Consider the following 21,046-nt stretch of genomic DNA (forward strand, 5'->3'; position numbering starts at 1 on the left):
TGGTAGATCAATGGGCTAAATAGGTCTTTTCAAAAAAATTATTCAGACAATATGATATCTATATGCACAGGAATTGAATACCTACTTTATATCATAAACAAAATTCATTGCAGTAGAACAAAGACTTAAATATAAAAGTGTTTTAGAAGATAATTTAAGATACCATTTTTCTTGGGTAGGAAAGGATTCCTAAATAGTTTATAAAAATTTAAAATCATGAAGAAAAATATTCATTGAATTTTCTATTTTAAAATTAAGAATTTCTGTTTATAAAAGTAAGGTATAGAGAAAGTGAAGTTAAAGTGCAAGTTGGAAAATGAATTTTCAGCAACAGAATTGACAGGGATTAGTATTCCTCATATATAAAGAACTGTTACAAGCTGGGTGTGGTGGCCCACACTTGTAATCCCAGCATATGGGAAACTGAGACTGGATAATCTCAGTTTGTGGACAGTTTCAGCTACTTAGCGAGGCTCTTTGAAACTCAGTGAGACCCTGTTTCAAAATAAAGGATAAAAAATAGGGCTGAAGTTGTAGCTCAGAGGTAGAATGCCCTTGCGTTCCATCCCCAGTACCACATACACAAAAAACTGTTACAAATTAATATATCTGGAACAAATTTAAAAGTGGAAAAAATTGTAGGCATTTACTGAGAAAATGCTTAGAAAAAATTCAACTTTCTTAACAATCAGATTAATCCACTGGGAGATTCACAGCTCAGTTGGAAGTGCTAGACACCATGGGGGATGGGACCTAGCTGGAGGAAACGAATCTTTGGGGAATGCCTTTGGGGACCATGTCTGTCCTCAGCGCCTCTTTTCTTGCTTCCTGGCTGCCATGAGTGAAGCAACTTTTCTCCACCCCACCTTGTGACCAAAGCAATGCAGTCAGCCAACCATGAACTGAAACCTCGAACACAGGAGCCCAAATAATCTTTCCTTCCTTAAGTTGTTTCTCTAAGGTACTTTTTTTTTTTATAGCAATGAAAAGCTAACATAGCACTTTTGTAAAAAGAGAATGAAAAGCTAGCCTAGCATTTTTGTAAAAGGATAGAGGGGGAAGCCTTCCAGAAGGATCCACTCAAAAAGGAATTCAGAAGTGCAAAGGAGAGAAGGCTTCGATCCATGATGAAGTCTCTGGAGATAGTAGAAATGTAGGTGGTAGAAACCAAAGTTCAGATGGATGTCTTGGCCTCAGAGGAGAGAGAAGGCACAGACATAGCTGGAGATTGCTGTGTCTTACAGCTGGATAGCAGTAAGGTTGGGACTTTATCATCAGTAAATTGTGCTTTTCTTGTTAGGTCGAAGGCAAGGATGTCTTCTGAGAGTAAAGGTTGGCTACGAGATGATCATTTCAGAAATGATTAAATGTAGCCGGGCATGGTGGTGTGAATTTGTAATCCCAGTACTTGGGAGGCTGAGACAGGAGGATCGCAGGTTCATGGCCAGCCACAGCTACTTAATGAGGCCCTTTGCAACTTAGTGACGCCCTGTTTCAAAAAATAAAGAATAAAATAGGGCTTGCCTGGAGCTGTAGCTCGAAGATAGACTGCCCTGGGTTCAATCCCTGATGCCACAAAAAAGAAAAAAAGAAAAAGAAAAGAAGAAATGATTAATAGTTTAGAAACTAGAATAAGACAGGCTGGAGAGTAGAGGTCACACAGCACTAGAATTAGAGTTCTAAATCAAATTCAGTCTCAACTTCTTGGTGCTTCTTGGCTTCTGAGAAGCTTCTGAGATTTCAGAGCACCAGGGGTTAAAGTCTGCTGGAAAGGCTGGAAACTAAAGAAGTGTTGGCACTGGGGAGAGGGAGAGTGTTGATGAAGAGACCTGGGAAGTTGGTCATAGTCAGCTGGGTCCTCACACTGGGCTGGGGGAGCAGCTGAACACTGGCTGCTTAGTAAAGGCAGGGTGGACATGCTTAACAGCCCACAGGGAACAAACACATATGGCTCAATAAGTTAATTACTGAAATAGATGGGTTGCATAATCTATTGGGCTGCCAAGAGAAAAGATTTCTTCCTAGGAACAATAGGAAAAACTGTTCCCAACAGTGTGGAAAGGGTGTTAAGCTTTCGGAGAAATACAGAGTTATTTAGAAACCACAAGGTGTTCAGTTATTTGCAAAATGATTGTGCCTAATACACGAGCTTCTTTTCAGTCGCTTTGAAGATGGAATTCATTTGTCCAAGCAAAAGTATTTAATTCTGTTGTGCTGCAGCCTATAAAATATTTACATTGTTATTCTATGTATACACATTGCTTATATCAGTTGCATTTCTCTCTGATGCACTTTAAATAAGATTTGGACTCCTGACAATGTCATCCAAGCCAACTGTAAAGAAAAAGAATCACAGAATCATTGCAGCTTCACAAAACCTCCAAGATGTCAAACCATCCCATGTCTTCAGACAAGAGAAAACTCAAACTAATCCAAATAATGACGCATGTTCCTAAGCCTGAAAAACCCAGGAAGACAGAATGATCGATCTTTCTTAAGTCTGAAGCAACCACCTAAAACTCAGAAAGTTGTAAATAATCCCCTTTCCTCTCACTGTAATTTATGTGTCTGTTAGACTGTAATGCGTATTAGCATCTCTTTGGTCACAGGTCAAGATACCTGACAAGAGCGACTTAGGAGAGGAAAGATCTATTTGGTCTCACCATTTCAAGGTCCAATTCACGGCTAGCTGGTTCCAAGGCAGAAACATCATGCCAGCAGGGCGTGGTGAGGAAAGCTGCTCAGAGCAACTGGGAACAGAAAGAAAGAGAGGTGGTGGGGGAGCAGGGACAGATGGAGTGTCCAAGGCCAGGCCCCTATGAGTCTACAAGCTCCATCCCTACCTGACCTGTCTACAGTTACTGGTCAGTAACTCCATTCCAATTACACATTCACCAGGGAATATATTTGCTAAGAGGAGAGAGCCTTGGTTCAATGACTTCACTAACGGGGGTGCGGCCTTGGGGACTCTATCTAGTGTGGATGTTATTGTTGTTGTTGAGGAGGAAAAGGAGAAAAGGCCTGTCTGGCTGTAAATTCAGGCAAGCTAGGAGTGTGATTGAAGGAGACTCAGGAGACACTCGGGACAAGAGAGAAATTTATGGAAGACATACGCAATGCTCTCCTTATGTCTTCCACAGCAAAAAGACATTTGCCTTGCACGTATTCAGAACCACAAAGAGTTAGTTAAAGCCAGGAGTGGTGGTGCACGCTTGCAATACCAGTACTTGGGAGGCTGAGACAGGAGGATCAAAGGTTTGAGGCCAGCTCTAGCAACTTAGTGAACACCCTGTTTCAAAATAAAAAGGGCTGGGAGTGTAGTTAGGAGATAGGAAGAAAAGGAAGAAAAATCTCTCTTTTGTGTGGAATGGGAAAAGAAAGAACAAATGTGGGTTAGAAACTTTATGCATTGAATCCTATTCAATTTTTCCATGGCATTCTTGTCTTTAATTCTATTGTAGAACTAAGCATAGAACTCATTTGTGGATGACTATATTGTATGTCTGAAATGTACGTGATATCACCAGGGAAACAGGTGAGCCTGACATGCTAGAAGGTTCCATTAGTGAAGTCGAGCAGTAGCATTATGATCCTAGATGATCAGGAATTTTTAAAAAACGATGCACTATTCATAAAAATAGACGAGGTCAGGTGTAGAGACATACGCCTATTGGGAGGCGGAGACAGGAAGATCGCAGGTTCAAGGACAGCCTCAGCAACTTGCAAGACTCTTAGCAACCTAGTGAGACCTTGTTTCTATCGTTCCCCAAGACTCCGACCCGCAGGGACTCAGAGAACGACAAGGACACCTCTTCAGCTGGAACAAGAATCCTGTTTTTTCATGCAACCACCTGCATATATACCACTCCGAAGGCCCTCCCCCCTGACCTTACAATACAGTTTCCCATTGGCTACTCCACTGATGGACATGATGAACGCAGGCACTGATCACGCACCTGACACATGATCAGTCGCACTGCGCATGCGGCTATCGCCAGCAAACAGAGAGGCGCGTGATCTGGCGCCTAGCCACGGCGCCATCTTAGAGGTGCTGACCCATCTCGGACCAGCAGAGCGGGCTCCGACAGTTTCAAAACAAACAAACAAACAAAAAATAAATAAAAAGGGCTGGGGTGCAGCTTGAAGGTAGAATGCCCCTGCGTTCAGTCCCTAGTATAAAACCAAAAAATAAAATAAAATAAAATAAAAATAAAAAGAAGACAAGAAAAAAGAAAACAAGGAAAGAATCACAGAATCCAAGAGATGAAAGAAATCCAGTCTTTAAAGGATCCATAACTTGACATTCTCTGACGTTGAGACTCACCAGGGATCTTCATAAAAGACACTGTGTAACATGGTAGATGATATCACCACTTCCCGGCTGTAGTTACCATCATCGAGAGTGAATAGGGCTTTTTTTCTTATACTGTTTTCCACTGCAAGTTAAAAACATATAAACAATTCTATGAGGCACCCAAACTGTGCTGCCCTTGTATGATCTCATCGGTGGCCTGGCGCGACCCCAGGGTAGGATCTCAAAGACGGCATTGTCTTAAGGGAACTTTCTGTGACGGTGGAGATATTCTGTGTCTGCCCCCATTCCATGTGGTAATCACCAGTCGCATCCTTGCTGGGAGGCGAGCGGACTCTCGCAGAAATTCATGAAATTGTAAATAGCCAGGTGTGGCCAATACCTAATGTGCTGGCTAGTGCAGTGAGACATCTGTATCATACGCCTTTCCACTGATCTTGCATGAATAATATTTCTTGCAGCTAAGATTTCATATACTATGGGGGGAAGTCGCTCACGCAGGGAAAATTCTACCCCTGAACATGTTTCAAATCTGTTGTAGCATAGAGGAACTTAGGCCATCCTGGCCTCCAAGCTCATGCGATGGAGGAGAGGGATACACTGTGGCAGAGTGTATTTTGAAATGTAAATGTTTATGACACCTGCCTTTTAAGTCATCAGTCTCTCAGTCTGTTTTCTGTTGCTAAAATGGATACCATAGACTTGAAAAGAAGCTTATGATACTGGAGATTGGGGACCCGCAGCATGGTGCTGGCATCTGGCAACGGTGTTCCTTCTAATTCATACAACATGGCAAAGAGGCACGAAAGCAACCCAGAGAGAACAATTCTCCTAACTATTATTTTTATTTTTTTTTAATGAGATTGAAAGTAGGGCCTTAGCCAGGTGTGGTGGCGCACGCTTGTAATCCCCGCGCTTGGGAGGCGGAGACAGGAGGATCGCGCTGGTTCGAAGCCAGTCTTGCTGGCTTAAGAGACCCTGTTTCCACATAAAAAATATAAAATAGGTCTGGGAGTGTAGCCCAGAGGTAGAAGGGTTTCCAGGAACCCTAGTACCACCAAGAAAAGAAAAGTAGGGCCGTATACATACAAAGCACTTGCTCTGCTGCTGAGGTACACGTCTAGTCCCGAATTAATCTTTATGTCAGGAACCTATTCTTGAAATAACTAACCCCCTCACCAAATAATGGCTAAGACTTCGGGACCTAATCACCCTAAGGAGGTGTGTCTGTCTCTCTGTCTGTCTGTCTGTCTGTCTGTCTCTCTCTCTCTCTCTCTCTCTTTCTCTCTCTCTCCACACTGGGGATGGGACCCAGGGGACACTGGACTTCCAAGCTACACCTCCTATTTTTTATTCTTTATTTTGTAACAGGGTCTCACTGAGTTACAAAGGGCCTCACTAAGTAGCTGAGGCTGTCCACAAACCATAATCCTCCTGTCTCAACCTCCCAAATGCTGGGATCACAAGCGTGAGCCACCATGTCCCTTGCTTAATATTGTTACCATGGCAATTAATTTCAACGTGAAATTTAAAGGGGCATTTAAACTACAGCAGATTAAATCTGTATTCTATCCATCTATATTCTGGTTCTCTAATCTATTTTATTCTTATAGAGATACATATTACCTTAACAGCTTTGGGTGGGGTACTTTGATTGAACCCAAGGGCATTCTACCATTGAGCTACATACCCAGCCCTATTTTTTATTCTTTATTTTGAAATAGGGTCTCTCTAAGTTATGAAGGGCCTCACTAAGTAGGTGAAGCTGTCTTCAAACCTGAGAAATTCTTGTCTCAGCCTCCCAAGTACTGGGATTAATAGCGGCCGCCACCACACCTGGCTTTTGTTTTTGGTTTTTAAATTTATTTTATTTTATCTCAACTGGGCCTTTGATGCTTTTTTGAAATTCCTCTATATGTGCCCTTTCATATCTTCAACCCCCCCCCTCAATTCTCATATCCAGCAAGGAGGGGGCCTTTTTCCAAAATAAGAACCTTTGTCAATACTCTAAGAGGTGATCAGCTAGAAGTTGTTTTTTCTTTCAAGGGTCCTGTCTGAGGGCCCTACCCTCTATGATAGGCATACACATGGCTCTCTCCAGGTTCAGGGACAAACTTTCCTCAGCCTGCCCCAGGGAAGGCCAAGATGGAGCTGGGACCCTGAACAGAAGGCGGTGGGGTAGATGAGGCATGAAGGAGATGCCCAAGGGAAGAAAGACTTCGGGTGCCCATCTGTAGTGGAGTCAAGGGTGCACTGCACGGTCAAGTAATGGGCAACAGTTGAGCCATCGATTTTCCTGGCCCCTCAACTCTGACTGGGAGTAAGACTGGGTCCGTGTGATAATGGACCACCCTGCTTCTAGATGTGCATGACAGCAAGCTTGTGAGTCCTTGCCTGGTACACTCTCTCTTGTGTTCTTCTCAGGGACGATCTTCAGCTTTCTATGGTATCCCATCTTTCCTATGTGGACAAAAATCCCTCCATCTCTCCTGTAATTTCTGACCTTTATCTCTCTCCTGCCTTCTAGACTTAAGCTGCTTCCAAGAACGACAACTCCCCTCACGTCACTTGCTTACACCATTCATTCCTTCATTAACTCAATCTGGTGTCTGCTTTCACTACTTCCCTGAAACTGCCGTTTCCATGCAAGATAACCAACCACCAGCTGGTGGCCATGTCTCACTCTGTTTCTTATCTTAACTGACTTCCTGGAGTGTTCCCTTCTCTTTGTGGGATTCACCCTGAGATGCTCAAGCCAGATACCCAGAGAGTCAACCTTCAATCTGAAACCTCCTCTTCTGGATGTCTGTTGATGACCTCTTAGCGTGCTGTTCTCTCTTACCCTTTCCAACAGCGCTCTAAAATTTCCAGGCTCACTGTTTGGGTGAGATGAATCCCATCCTGACTCCAGAGAAAGATCTGGATTTTCTTAATACAATCAGCATATCCCATCCTCCTGGCTGCAGCGATGGGTCAGGGATGAGTAAATAATCCAGGTCAGGACAGTCAGAGTCAATAAGACCCAAGTCCCCCAAACATCAGCTGAACCATGAGAGGGAAACGGACTTGCTTCCTACCTGACGGGTTGAGATCATTGGGGGCTGCTGGCAGCCATCTCGGGAACACAAAAAAAGGACAAAACCCCTTGACCTCATGGGCCTGTTTGAGAGTAAAGCCAATGTTGCGGATTAGAAGAATGAAAAAAATAGAGTAAAAAGGAAGAAAAAAAAGGGGGGAGGGGTCCTGGATGAAACCTTTCCTGAAACTCCAGACCTGTTGTCAAATTGTTCAATATTCTTAGCCAGTGATTTTTTTTTATTTGTTTAAACTATCTGGACTCACATTTTTCATGAGAAAGAGTTTTGAAGCCAGGTGTGGTGGTGCACTCTTGTGATCCCACTACTTGGGAGGCTGAGACAGGAGGATCGTGGGCAGCCTCAGCTACTTAGTGAGGCCCTCTGCAACGTAGTGAGACTCTGTTTCAAAATAAAGAATAAAATATAGGGCTGGGGGTGTAGCTCAGAGGTAGAATGCCCCTGGGTTCAATCCTCAATAACACACACACACACACACACACACACACACACACACACACGCGTGCGCGCACGCACACACACTCACACACACAGGAGTTCTGATACACACTATATTATTTCTGCAAATATTATCCATAATATTTTGCAAGTCTTTTTACACTTTTTAATGAGAAGTTCTTTAATGAGATCTAATGAGCAAGTCCCACTCTAACTTAATGATGAGGAAAGTTAAGGTTAAAATGTCTTTCTTTCTTTTGGGGGAAGGGGCTGGATACTGGGGATTGGATCCAGGGGCATTCTACCTCCAAGCTACACCTCCAGCCCCTTTTTAAATTTTATTGTTTTGAAACAGGGTCTCAATAGGTTCCTGAGGGCCTCACTAAGTTGCTGAGGCTGTGGACCTGTGATCCTTCTGTCTCAGCCTCCCAAGTACTGGGACTACAGCCTTCAGACGTGCACCGCCACGGCTGGCTAAGTTATTGAATTTCATAGTGATTCCACGGTAAGGTTTCATGACTGATAGATTGGGTAGCTCGATGATGTCATCAGATTCCAGATGTCATTTGTTTCCTCCTCTCTCTGCTCTGACATCCTCAATGTTGGCTCAATCATTTGGGCTGCTAAGCGGGTTGACTCACTCAGAATGACATGTGGAGAATGGGGAGAAGAAGTCTGACTCCAGTCCCTGAGGGAATCTCCCTGAGTACCAATAGCGGAGGCCCCGCACATCCCCTTGGCTACAGTCGGTCACAGGCCAATTGGAATGGTGAGCCCCAAGAGCTGTGGGCTTCCTTTCAGGTACATGGGAAGGAATTCTGTTTGGAAGAACTGGAAGCTCAGGAGGAAGACAACAGGTCCACTACAGTTCCTTGCAAGGGCTTCATGACGTGGCTCTTGTCAATGTCTCTAAGCTCATCTTTGCCATCCGTCACTTGTCCTTGACCCTCTACTTCTACTGACCTGAGTTGCTTGTTTTGAGCATGATGTGTATCTGCTGCCTGTATCCTAGAGGGCTGTCCCACATCCGTACCTCCTACTTGCCTTTCAGGATTCATCTCTCTTGTTACCTTGTGACTTCCCTGGGAATTCTTCCCTTACTCCCAAGGCTTGGTGAAAGGCCACTCTTCCCAAGGCCCTTTGGCCCATCCAATTAAAGTGTTTGTCATATCGCACTGTAATTACCCCTCTACTCTTTGGTCTCCACAAATAGCCTTTGACCTTGAGCCCAGGTCTCTGTCTCTGACGCAGTACACGATGATGGAAGCATTGCAGGTGCTCAATTATTTCATGATTAATTTTTAGCACATTTTAAAATACCACTCCTCTCTGACCTCTGAGCCTGACCATCTAGTCTGGGTAAAATAGAGCATTTCTCTTGTCCTTCATACTAATATAACTTCTTTCAAGGACAACTCGGAACATATTCTTTAAGAAACCTTCGCAAAGGTGAGTTCTTGAAAACAACTGACATTTCTAAACATCTTTTGTCCTCTCAATGTAATTCAATATTATACTCTTTGACGAGGTATTTTCAAAATGCATCTTGTTTTGATATAATTACATACAGTAAAATGTATCTATTTTAAGCATAGCATTCTGTGAATCTTGACTAAATCAGATACCCATGGAACCATCACAAGGAAGATGTAGAAAAACACCCAAATTCTCTCATGTGTTTGATAGTCAAGTCCTTTATCCTTGATACCAGAAACCACTGCTCTGTGTGTGCTTGTTCCAGAATTTCATATGAATGGAGACAAACGATACATGTTATTTTATAAAGTATCATTTTTTTTCCTTTTTCTAGATTTTCATATAATGGAACCAATACATGTTCTTTTAGGAAGTATCTATTTAAATCATCCAATCATTTTTAATTGTGTCTTTTGTTTTCTTATTGAGTCTTAAGAGTTACTTTTATGTCTGAATACAAGTCCTTTGACAAAGAGATGGATTGTGAATGTTTTCTTCCAGTTTGTGGCTTGCTTTTTCATTTTTCTTAACAGTGTCTTTTGAAGAGAAGTTTTTGATCTTTATGAAGCTCAGTGTCTCAACTTTTTCTTTTGTGGCTTGTGCATTAAATTGTAAAGATCTTCTCCAGGGTTGTCTTCTAGAAGTCATGTAGCTTTAGATCTTACATTTAGAGCTACCATTCATTTTGCATATATTTTGAAAAGTGGGAGGTAAATGCAGCTGTTTATGGATATCCAGTCATCCAAGGCACATTTGTTGAGAAGACTATCTTTCTCCATTGAATTACCTTGATGCTTTTGTTGAAAATTATCGGCCATATACGTGTGTGTGTGTGTGTGTGTGTGTGTGTGTGTGTGTGTGTGTGTTTCTGGACTCAATTTTGTTTATGGACATATGTGAATATATATGTATATACATGGATATATATGGATATGCCATACACATATGTCACTGATACCATACTATCTTATTGTTCTTTATAGTAAGACTTAAAAACAAGGTAGTGTAAATAATATAACTTAGCTCTTAAGACTTCTTTTGCCTATTCTCTGTGTGTGTGTGTGTGTGTGTGTGTGTGTGATTTCTTGTAAATTTTAGGATCCATTTGACTTTAGAATAAATTTCTGTAAACAATCTTACTGACATTTTGATTAAAATTATGTTGCATCTTTGGTCAGTCTGGGGAGAACTGAAATCATAACAAAATTGAGGTTTCTAATCCATGATCATGGTATATCTTTCCATTTACTGATGTCTTCATTCCTTCAGTAATGTATTATAATTTTCCATGTACTTGTTTTCCATGTATTATATTTTGTTACGTTAAGTATCTTATATTTTGATGATGTTGTAAATGATAGAGATATTATTAGTTTTATGTGTGTACCTTGTATACTTCAGCCTTACTAAGTTCATTGATTATTCACAGTAGTTATGTATATTCCTTAGGATTTTCTACATATACAATAATACTGTCTGTTAATAAGCAGAGGTTTACTTCTTTCATTCCAAGTTTTGTGTCTTTTATATCTGTTTCCACTAGCTAGGACTTTTGATATAATATTGAGTAAAAGCAATAAGTGTGCCTTGATCCCAGGGAGAATGTTCAGCCTTTTTACCATGAAGTATGATGCTTGCTGTAGGTGATTTGTGTAGATGTCTTTTATCAGCTTGAGGAAGTTTCTTCTATTTCCAGTATGCTGAAAGGTTTGTCTTTGTTTTCATCATGAATCCGTGTTGAATTTTGTCAAATAGCTTTCTGAATGTATTCAGAGTTTACTGTGAGTCTTTCAATAGAATGGACTGTACCAACTAATTTTTGAATATCAAATAACTTTGCTTTGCAGTTTTACCCTGCCTGTGTGCAGCTCAATAGTCAGCAACAGACTCAAAGGTTAGCCCTGTAGATCTTTGTCGTTTTCTCTGTGTAGCTCCTCCCTTTCCAGGACTTTGTCTCATGAGTTTTGGCTATCTCAGCCTCACCAGAATTCCAACTCCTGGCTCGGTGAGATTGCCAGACTCTCCTTGGTTTTGTCTTTCTGCATAGCTTCTGGAAAGAACCTCTAGGCAGAAAGCCAGGCTTATTAGGAATCACCTTATTTATTTCCCCTTTCTTAAAGATCACCACTTTTCCCTGTCTATTGCCCAGTATTGTCATTTGGATGTGTGTGTAAATGTGTGTGTGTGTGTGTGTGTGTGTGTGTGTGTGTGTGTGTGTAAGATTCTTGGTGATAAGGGTGACATTTATTCTTCTCTCTGATTCTTGAATGTATAGGGATTGTTTTTACCTCAGCGAATGTTAATTACAAAGCTGTTAATGTAATGTTTCCTAAAGTTTTTGGTTTTCTCCTCCTCTTCCTCCTCCTCCTTTTTCTCCTTCTCTTTATTCTTCTCCTTCTTCTTTAAACCGGTAGTTCATTGAGCATAAACTTTGTGCTAGGCCCTGATCAGTATTTGATTTATGTTATATAGAGGTATTATATTTTACATATGCCAAATTTTATCTCCTTGTTGGTCAACAAGGGGATGAATATGTCAAGTATAAAGCGACTTGTCCAAGATCAGAGTGAATTCAACTCTGAATTAAGAACTTGGGCATTCAACTGTTGTGGTGCAATCTCCCTTTGAGTTTGTGACAAAGTTACTTATGAATCTTGTCCTCAGAAATAATAGACATGTACAAACAATCTGTGTGTGATTTCAGAGGGACCACAGTCCCCTGGAGTCCTTCTAGACCAATCACAAATGCCAACAAGAGGACCCCTGGTTGATGTCACCAGCCTACCACTCAATGTCTTATCTTAAATCCTTGATGATTTTCCCTCATAATCACGAGTGATTCCATATTACTTTTCATAATTGCATTTCAAACCTTGTAAGGCCACCATTCCTCTGCTTATGAAACTGCAGGGTCTTAGGTGACTCCTCAGGAACATTTACCGCCTGATGAGACCACATCTTCTCATGCCGTCTCTAGACTTTCCACCATATAACACTTAAGAAACCAGCCCCAAGAAGGATACTATATTTAGAACTAGTTACACATTTTTCCATAAAAGATCATCAGGACTAAATCCACCATGACTCCCATGCAGTTTATCTCAAACACTCAGGGCTTGACCGCGTAAAAGCCTGGTCCCTACTGCAGGTGAGCCCTGGGTACAGGTGAGTCTGGCTGCATGACCTAAACCATCACTTCCCCGTTCTCCGAGGTGTTCATCTTTAACTTCTCACCTCCAATTGCTAAAACCCCCTTCCTCATCCTCATGTTTTAGCTTATGACCTCAGTTCCTCTTCTCAGAAAAAGTCTTCCAAGTTTCTAAGTGATGTCGCAAACTCTCATGACCACGTCTTTTTAACGTCCTGTTTCTAACCACGGTGCTTCCTCTCACCTTCCTCCTTTGGAATAAGGATCCTTTACCAAGGCCACTCCCTTTTATGGTTGTTCTCAATCCCATTCTCCTTTTGCCTTCTTAAGAACAACTGTGCTATTTTTCTCAACGATTTTTTCTTTTCTACTGAATCATTCCCATTAGCATACAAATATATTGTAATCGCTCTCCTCCTAAACCATCTCGTCTATCACTCGTCAAGTTCCTGCATCCTACTACTCCACTTTCCTGCTCCCCCTGACACTCAAAACTCCAGGAGTTGTTTTTACTCCTTGTCACCAGTTCCCCCTCAAATTCTTTTCAACTCCAGTTTTCTAAACTCGAGAGTCAATTATACGTTGTTCCTACTCCTTTTTCTTTCATCAGCAGTCAGGAGAGTTGGTCTCAATCCGGAACCAGTTTCCCTTAGGTTCACAGCCCCACCCTCTCCGGGTTTCCTTATCTCACCAGTCTACCTCCTTATCTTCTTTCTAGGCTCTCCCTTCTTTTATCAGCCTCTCAGCGTTACCCCATCCAGAAGCTCCATCCCTGAAGCACAAACCCAGAACAAACACTTCCTCTTCCCTTGCCCTCCGGCATGTTCAAGTGCTCTCGTCTATAGCACTCTGGCTTTAACTAACAACTACCCAGGTGGTTCTCAGTTGAGACTGGCTTTGGCAATGGCTAGAGAGAGATTTTTGGTTGTTAGGACAGAGTGCAGGTGCTACTGGTATCTAGTGGATAGACACATGAGTGATGGATGGAGAGGGGGATGCAGAGGAGCATCCAAAGTGTTCAGCCCAAATGTCCACAGCTCAAGGACAAGAAACCTTGACCTCCCAGATCTTTTCTCTGCCCTCTAGACTTAGAGATCCAACATCCCCAACATTCTTATTTGTCTGTTTGGCAGATATTTCAAATGTATCAGGACTTGGGAGGTGGAGATAGGAGGATTACAAGTTCAAAGCCAGCCTCCGCAGCTTAGTGAGACCCTGTTTTGAAATAAAAAATAAATAAAAAGAGCTGAGGGTATTGCTCAGGGGTAGAATGCCCCCTGGGTTCAATCCCTATTACCAAGAAGGAGGAGGAGAAGGAGAAAGAGGAGGAGAAAGAGGAGAGGGAGGAGGAGGAGGAGAAAGAGGAGGAGAAAGAGGAGAAAGAGGAGGAAGAGAAGGAGGAGGAGGAGAAGGAAGAGGAGAAAGAAGAGGAGGAGGAGGAGAAAAAGGAGGAGGAGGAGGAGGAGGAGGAGGAGGAGGAGAAAGAGGAGGAGGAGGAGGAGGAGGAGAAAGAGGAGGAGGAGGAGGAGAAAGAGGAGGAGGAGGAGAAGGAAGAGGAGAAAGAAGAGGAGGAGAAAGAAGAGGAGGAGGAGGAGAAGGAGGAGGAGGAAAAAGGAGGAGGAGGAGAAATTTTTATTTTCTGCCTCCACCCTGTCAAGTTTCTAGAAAACCTAAATCTGAAACAAGCCTTGGGAGCCCAAGTATCAGCAGGAGTATAAACTCAAGGCACTGAGTGTAAATGAACATGGAAGGAGACGGGATGGGTAGAGTGCATATACACGGTGACGATTTATCAAGCTGGCCACAGCTTCATGAGCACAGAAACACAAGCCTGTCACTAAGCAGAGCATGGGGTTAGTTGGCCATGAGGAGAGCAACGGTGGTGGGGATTTGTCTAGGGGCTCCATTCTGGCTCGGGCCTCCCACTGGGCAAGCTCCCATTTGATCCACTGAGCTCATACTCTTATCTCCGGGTGGCCTTAATGCCCGGCTGGGTCTTTTCATGGTCTTGAGGAATTCAGATTCCACTCCCTGCAGGACAGTCAACCTTAGGAGGCAGAACCCAGCAATCCCTCCAGGTGGCTTTTCTGGGTGGGGGAAAAACAGACACAGGACAAGAAGAACAGCGAGGGAGAAAGTATCTTGGGAGAGCCCCAGGTTGCCCAGTCCAGTTATAATGAAACACACAAGGTGGGAGGGATACTGTGTAGTACACTCCTGCAGGACCTAACAGCAGCATCCACCCAGTTACTAAGCCTAGTAGGCATTCGCACACCATGTCTCTCCTCAGATCCACAATTCTGTCATTTTTGCTCAAAAGCACAATCCCATTCGGCCCCTCGAGCGCTCACCACTCCTCCCTGGTCTAAGCCATTATTGCTCCTGCCACCCTGCTTCTAGCAACCAGAGTAATTTTAAACAGTTCTAAACCACATTACCACACTGGTGCCAGTCCTTCACGATCTTCCCATTGTGCACAGAATAGAATAAAACATGCTTACCGTGGCCTAAGAGGCCCTGCCTGATCTGGTCCTGCCCATATCTCTGACCACCTTCTAGGATGCTCTTCCTTGGCCAGTTCTTGCCATCCATACTGGCCTTCTTTTGTTTTGCCAATATAATCGGCTGGTCCTGATCTTGCTCTTACACCCACTGGGCTGATCGTCCTGTGCCTGGCCCTCTCTCTTCTTGAAGTTGTTTGTTCAAATGATATCTCTGCAGAGAGGTCCTTCCTAGCTACACATCTGTATGTATTTGACATTCTCAAATCCTTTTCTGTATTTTCTTAACCTCCTGTTAGACTGCATGGTTTATTTGTTTGTTGCTTGTGTCTGGAACATGAGCTTCACAACATCTGGGGCCCTATGGGCCTTAGTTATCCCTGTGTCTCTGCTGCTGGAACAGGACCTGGCAGAGAACCGGGGCTAAGCAAATATTTGTTGAAGAGGGCTTGCACAGGAATACTGAGTTCCCGTGTCCACAACTTACTTTTCTCCAATTCCTTGGAGGTCCAAGTGTGTGTGTGTGTGTGTGTGTGTGTGTGTGTGTGTGTGTGTGTTACTAGGGATTGAATTCAGGGGCATTCTACCTCTGAGCTACATCCCCAGCCCAATTTTTTTTAAATATTATTTTATTTGGAAGCTAACTAGCTCCCACTAAGTTGCAGAGGGCCTCACAAGTAGCAGAGGCTGGCCGTGAACCCGCAATTCTCCTATCTCAGCCTCCCAAGCACCGGGATTACAAGCTTGTGCCGACTCCCCTGGCTCCAATTCTGTTTTAAACACATCCGGGCTTATCATGTCACCTCATAAGACCCTAAATTTAGAAACCTGAGTTCCCATGCGGTCTGCAGATGTCTTGTAGCAAGGTGGTTTCTAAAATGTTGAATCAAGGAAAGTGCATTCACATGAAGCTGGAAAGATTTCGAGCCCTTTAAGGGGGCAGAGGGGGAGGGGCTACAGGAAGAGGGGAGCTACAGGAGCAGGTATAGGATCAGAATACGGAAGCCCCGCATTGCTAGAACATAGTCAGAAAATAATGTCTACTATGTTCAGTAGGGCTATTTTTTAGGGTTCTTTTTTGGGTGCAGGGATTACATTTAGGGGCATCCTACCTCTTAGCTATATACCCCCAGCCCTTTTTATTTTTGTGTGGTACTGGGAACTGAACCTAGGGGCACTGTACCTCCGAGTTACCCCAGCCTCTTTTATTATTTTTTATTTTGAAATAGAATCTTGTTAATTGCTGAGGCTGACCTCGAACCTGCCATTCTCCTGGTCTCAGCCTCCCAAGTCGTTGGATTACAGGTGTGCACCACCACATCTGGCTTGTGTCCGATGGGATTCTAACAGCCATTAGCAGTCATAGCAATAAAACCCAGGGGCTTGACCGGGGTTCAGCCCAAAGCTTCAAGTTCATTTCTTCCTAGTCTTTTTTTGTTTTGTTTTGTTTTGTTTGCTTGTAATAAAACAGCAGTGCAGAAATGTCGAGATTCGTAGAACAACTGGGTGGGACTGAGGGATACGTGTGTGGCAGGTGGTTAGAAAGGCAGTTTAATGTGGCAAGGAGGAGTACTGAGTAAAAAAGAAAAGCTGGGGTATGAATCTGGAGGAGAGGGAACAAACACTTGTATTTTTATGAAAGGAATGCTGGGGTCTGAATTTGGAGGAGAGATTTAACTCGTTCCACACCCGGGATCCTCGTACTGCCGGCAACCCCGCAGAGGCCCCTGCCTCCGCCGGCCACCAATGAGCGGGCGGGCGGACGCAATCCTTGGCTTTGATTAAAGAGGTGGGTGGTGTGGGCGGGAGGCAGCGCGCTCCGCCGCGGCGCGAAGGGGTGGTCCCAAGGCCGGCGAGGAACCAATCAGAGGCGACTCTGGGTCCTCGCAGGCTCCCTGGAGACTCCGCCGCAGCCAGAAGTACCAAAGCTGCTGGCTGCCTGCTCTCGCTCTGCTGGCTGCTGGGCGCTGCGCTCTACGGGCGCCGCGCACGCCCCCGGTTGGCGCTGTGCGGACCCTTTCCCGAATAAGTTGCAAGCCTTGGAAGTATCCCCGTGGAGGCTGCAGTCCGGGAAAAGAGGCTGCGGGAGGCGGGACGGTGGGTGGGAGGTGAGTGGGCGACTTGCCTCTCCCCTTCGTCCCAATTAGCACTAAGTTGGCAGACAACCCACAAACCCACGAAGCCTTCGGTCCCCCCACAAATGACATTTTCTTTTGCATATCAAAATAATCCGATCGTAGGAAAACTTCAGTTCCTGTGGCAGGTTAAAGCGGGGCCGACTGCCTCCTCGTTACGATACAAACAAACAACAAAAATCCCTAGCGATCTACTGCAGAGCTGTGTCCAAAGTCCGCATCCCCGGGAGAAGCTGGGTGGGCCCCGCAGAGCCCACCCCCGGAGGAGGGGCGGGGAAGGGCAGTGCGAGAGGATTACTGTGGGACTGCACAAACGCGCACCCGTCCGAGGAGTTTTGCCAGGAACACCGCCGCCTGCATTGCGTCGGACCTGACCATTTCCAAAGAGAAATTCCCGGGGAAGGTCGCGCGCGCGGATGGGGACCCTGCGCGGGCGGAGCTGTGGGCCCCAAGGGGAGTCGAGTTCGTGGTCGGCTCTTTGGGGAGAAAAAGGAAAAGCTACGCTGGCAAGGGTGGGAACCGAATGACAGCGCCCCCCACCCCCCGCCAAACCACCCCCTTATATTTTCCATCTACCTCCTCGCTCCTGCCCTCCCCCGCCCTCCCCAACCCACGCCCGGGTGAGCCAATCGCTGCTCCGCATTCCGGGCGCTTTCTCAGGTTTCTGCTGATCTTGCAGCACCCAGAAATGGACCGAGCGGACGGCCGCCGCGCGCACCCTGCCCCTCTCCGAGCTGCTGGAGGATCCCGGGGCTCCGCGTAGTCTCTGCAAGGTCCGCACCCGGGTGCGGAGAGCGGAGGGGACCCGAGAGCCATGTAGACCCAGGCGCCAGCCCGCCCGCCTCCTTCGGGATCGAATCAAGGGCTCCCACAGCGTTAGGAGGGGGGCGCGCGTGCTGTTTATCGCCTTTTGCTTCGGAGCTTCAGGAAAGGGTGGCATTTCGGCTTTTCCGCCCGGGCATCCTCCGGAATCGCTGCAGCGGGGAGAGGACAGCAGCGTCTCCAGGTTGCTGGCATCGGGTGAGGATGGGGGTAGGGAATGAAGGACACCGGCGCTGTAGCTGCTCAGTAAAGCGACTGTCCAGCTGAGAGAGGCGGAGGACCCGCGGAGCGGCGAGTAGCCCGGCGCCTCTCGGATGCTGCTGCTGCAGCGGAGGCTGCAGCTCGCGTCCCGGCTCTGCAAAGGCGACCTACGGCACTGGACTCCACGCGGGCTCTCCGCCGGCTCAGCACTGCGCCTGCGCCAAGCCGGCCGGCCAGGTAGGGGGCTCCCCAGCTCCGGGCTGCAGAGGCGGGGAAGGGGGTGCCGCGGTGGGGAGGCCGGGCTGCCGGGGACGCTGCGGGCGGCCCGCGGGGCTCCTCCAGCGTCTCCGCGCTCTTCCGATCTCCACTTGAACGGAGTTGTCAGCAGATGGGCTGTTGGGCATTGGGGAAAGTGGGGTGGAAGAGCCCCAAACTTGGGTTTCTGGGTGTCTGCGTGTGTGTGTGTCTCTGTGTGTATGTGCTAACCTAAGTCAAAGTCCAATGTTTTCTATATATTTTTTTAAAAAAGCCTAGAAGTCTGTGCTCTTTGGTGTCTGTAGGTCCGTCCATCTGAATGCTTCTGATTTTCTACCCCCGTATCACTTTCTATTTCTCTGCAGCGTCCATCGATCGCCCTGGTGGGAGCTTAGAAGGCGGCAGGCGAAGAGGGGTAGGAGGGGGGAGAGCCGAGGAGCCGCAGAGGGGGGTGGCAGGCGTAGGGATCTGCTGAGCTGGCTCTGCACCCGGTCCTAGGAGGGCTCCCGGAGGGAAGGGGAGGCCAGGGCAAGCCCGAAGCTATGTCCTGGCCCGCTAGAACAGCTCTGTAAGGCACCTCGGAGCAGGAAGAAAAAAAAATAAAAAATACCCCCCCCCCCAGCAAAAAAAAAAAAAAAAAAAAAGCACAGTCCCCAAACCAATCCTTGCAAAAAAGCCGCACCCCGGGCGGGCAGGCTAGGGGGGCTGAGCACAGGCAGGGTGAAGGGGAGGTAATCAGCGGAGAAGTCGCAGACCTCAGGACCCGCTGGCTTGGTACCCCTCCCCCTGAGCGTGGGGGAGCCGCTCTCTCCGGTGGGGGGGCCGCTTGGGTCCCCCCCACCCCTCTTCCCTCGCTCTTCCCCACCCCGGGCTCTCTCCTGGCCTCCCAACCCTGCGCCCCGCTCCCACCATGACTGTGATGACCGGGGAGAACGGGGACGAGGCTTCGGCCGCCCCGGGCCACCCCCCGGAGGGCAGCTACCCGCGGCCGGCCGACCACGACGATCACGACTGCTGCGAGCGCGTGGTGATCAACATCTCCGGGCTGCGCTTCGAGACGCAGCTGAAGACCTTGGCGCAGTTCCCCAACACGCTGCTGGGCAACCCCAAGAAACGCATGCGCTACTTCGACCCCCTGAGAAACGAGTACTTCTTCGACCGCAACCGGCCCAGCTTCGACGCCATCCTTTACTACTACCAGTCCGGGGGCCGCCTGCGGAGGCCGGTCAACGTGCCCCTGGACATGTTCTCCGAGGAGATCAAATTCTATGAGTTGGGCGAGGAGGCCATGGAGAAGTTCCGGGAGGATGAAGGCTTCATCAAGGAGGAGGAGCGCCCCCTGCCCGAGAAAGAGTACCAGCGCCAGGTGTGGCTGCTCTTTGAGTATCCAGAGAGCTCCGGCCCCGCCCGGGTCATCGCCATCGTCTCGGTCATGGTCATCCTCATCTCCATCGTCATCTTCTGCCTGGAGACCCTCCCGGAGCTGAAGGATGACAAGGACTTCACGGGCACCATCCACCGTATCGACAACACCACGGTTACCTACACGTCCAACATCTTCACGGACCCCTTCTTCATCGTGGAAACCTTGTGCATCATCTGGTTCTCCTTTGAGCTGGTGGTGCGCTTCTTCGCCTGCCCCAGCAAGACGGATTTCTTTAAAAACATCATGAACTTCATCGACATTGTGGCCATCATCCCTTATTTCATCACTCTGGGCACGGAGATAGCTGAGCAGGAGGGGAATCAGAAGGGGGAGCAGGCCACCTCGCTAGCCATCCTCAGGGTCATCCGCTTGGTAAGGGTGTTTAGGATCTTCAAACTTTCCCGCCACTCCAAGGGCCTCCAGATCCTGGGCCAGACCCTCAAAGCCAGTATGAGAGAGTTAGGGCTGCTCATCTTTTTCCTCTTCATTGGGGTCATTCTGTTTTCTAGCGCAGTGTACTTTGCCGAGGCGGAAGAAGCTGAGTCTCATTTTTCCAGTATCCCCGATGCTTTCTGGTGGGCGGTGGTGTCCATGACCACTGTAGGATACGGTGACATGTACCCTGTGACAATTGGAGGCAAGATCGTGGGCTCCTTGTGTGCCATCGCTGGTGTGCTGACAATTGCCCTTCCCGTACCTGTCATTGTGTCCAATTTCAACTATTTCTACCACCGAGAAACCGAAGGGGAAGAGCAGGCTCAGCTGCTCCAAGTTAGCTCCCCTAATTTAGCCTCTGACAGTGACCTCAGCCGCCGCAGCTCCTCCACCCTCAGCAAGTCTGAGTACATGGAGATCCAGGAGGATATGAACAATAGCATAGCCCATTACAGAGAGGCCAATATCAGAACTGGCAACTATCGCACCATAGTTGATCAAAACTGCGTTAATAAGAGCAAGCTACTGACCGATGTTTAAAAGAGAAAGAAAAGCAAACACAGACAAAAACGCCCCACTCAAAAGACTCAAAGAAACAGAACCCTAGTGGCTCATGTCACACTTTGTAGGTATTTTACCGAATAGTCTCTGAATGCTCTATTTAACTGTCAATGCGTTATTGCATTGTGGATTTTGGGGAGTGGCGAACTCGAAGCTTTCAAGGTCCATGGGAGAAAAAAAAAGAAAGTATTTTCATTTTATTAAAAACATGGGCAAAGAAAGAGTATTTTCTAAAACTGGC

At 46.5% G+C, this 21,046-nt stretch overlaps 1 protein-coding gene across 1 annotated transcript; it reads left to right on the forward strand.

The window, feature by feature from the left end:
• Positions 1-19,293: 19,293 nt before the first annotated feature.
• On the forward strand, positions 19,294-20,784 carry KCNA1 (potassium voltage-gated channel subfamily A member 1; the record flags this gene model as incomplete). The annotated part of the gene is made up of 1 exon (XM_080705189.1): positions 19,294-20,784. The coding sequence occupies one exon, from the start codon at positions 19,294-19,296 to the stop codon at positions 20,782-20,784; it is 1,491 nt and encodes a 496-aa protein (XP_080561315.1).
• Positions 20,785-21,046: the final 262 nt, after the last annotated feature.

This window comes from Muscardinus avellanarius, assembly GCF_963383645.1.
Source record: "Muscardinus avellanarius genome assembly, chromosome: 11".
Taxonomy (NCBI): domain Eukaryota; kingdom Metazoa; phylum Chordata; class Mammalia; order Rodentia; family Gliridae; genus Muscardinus; species Muscardinus avellanarius.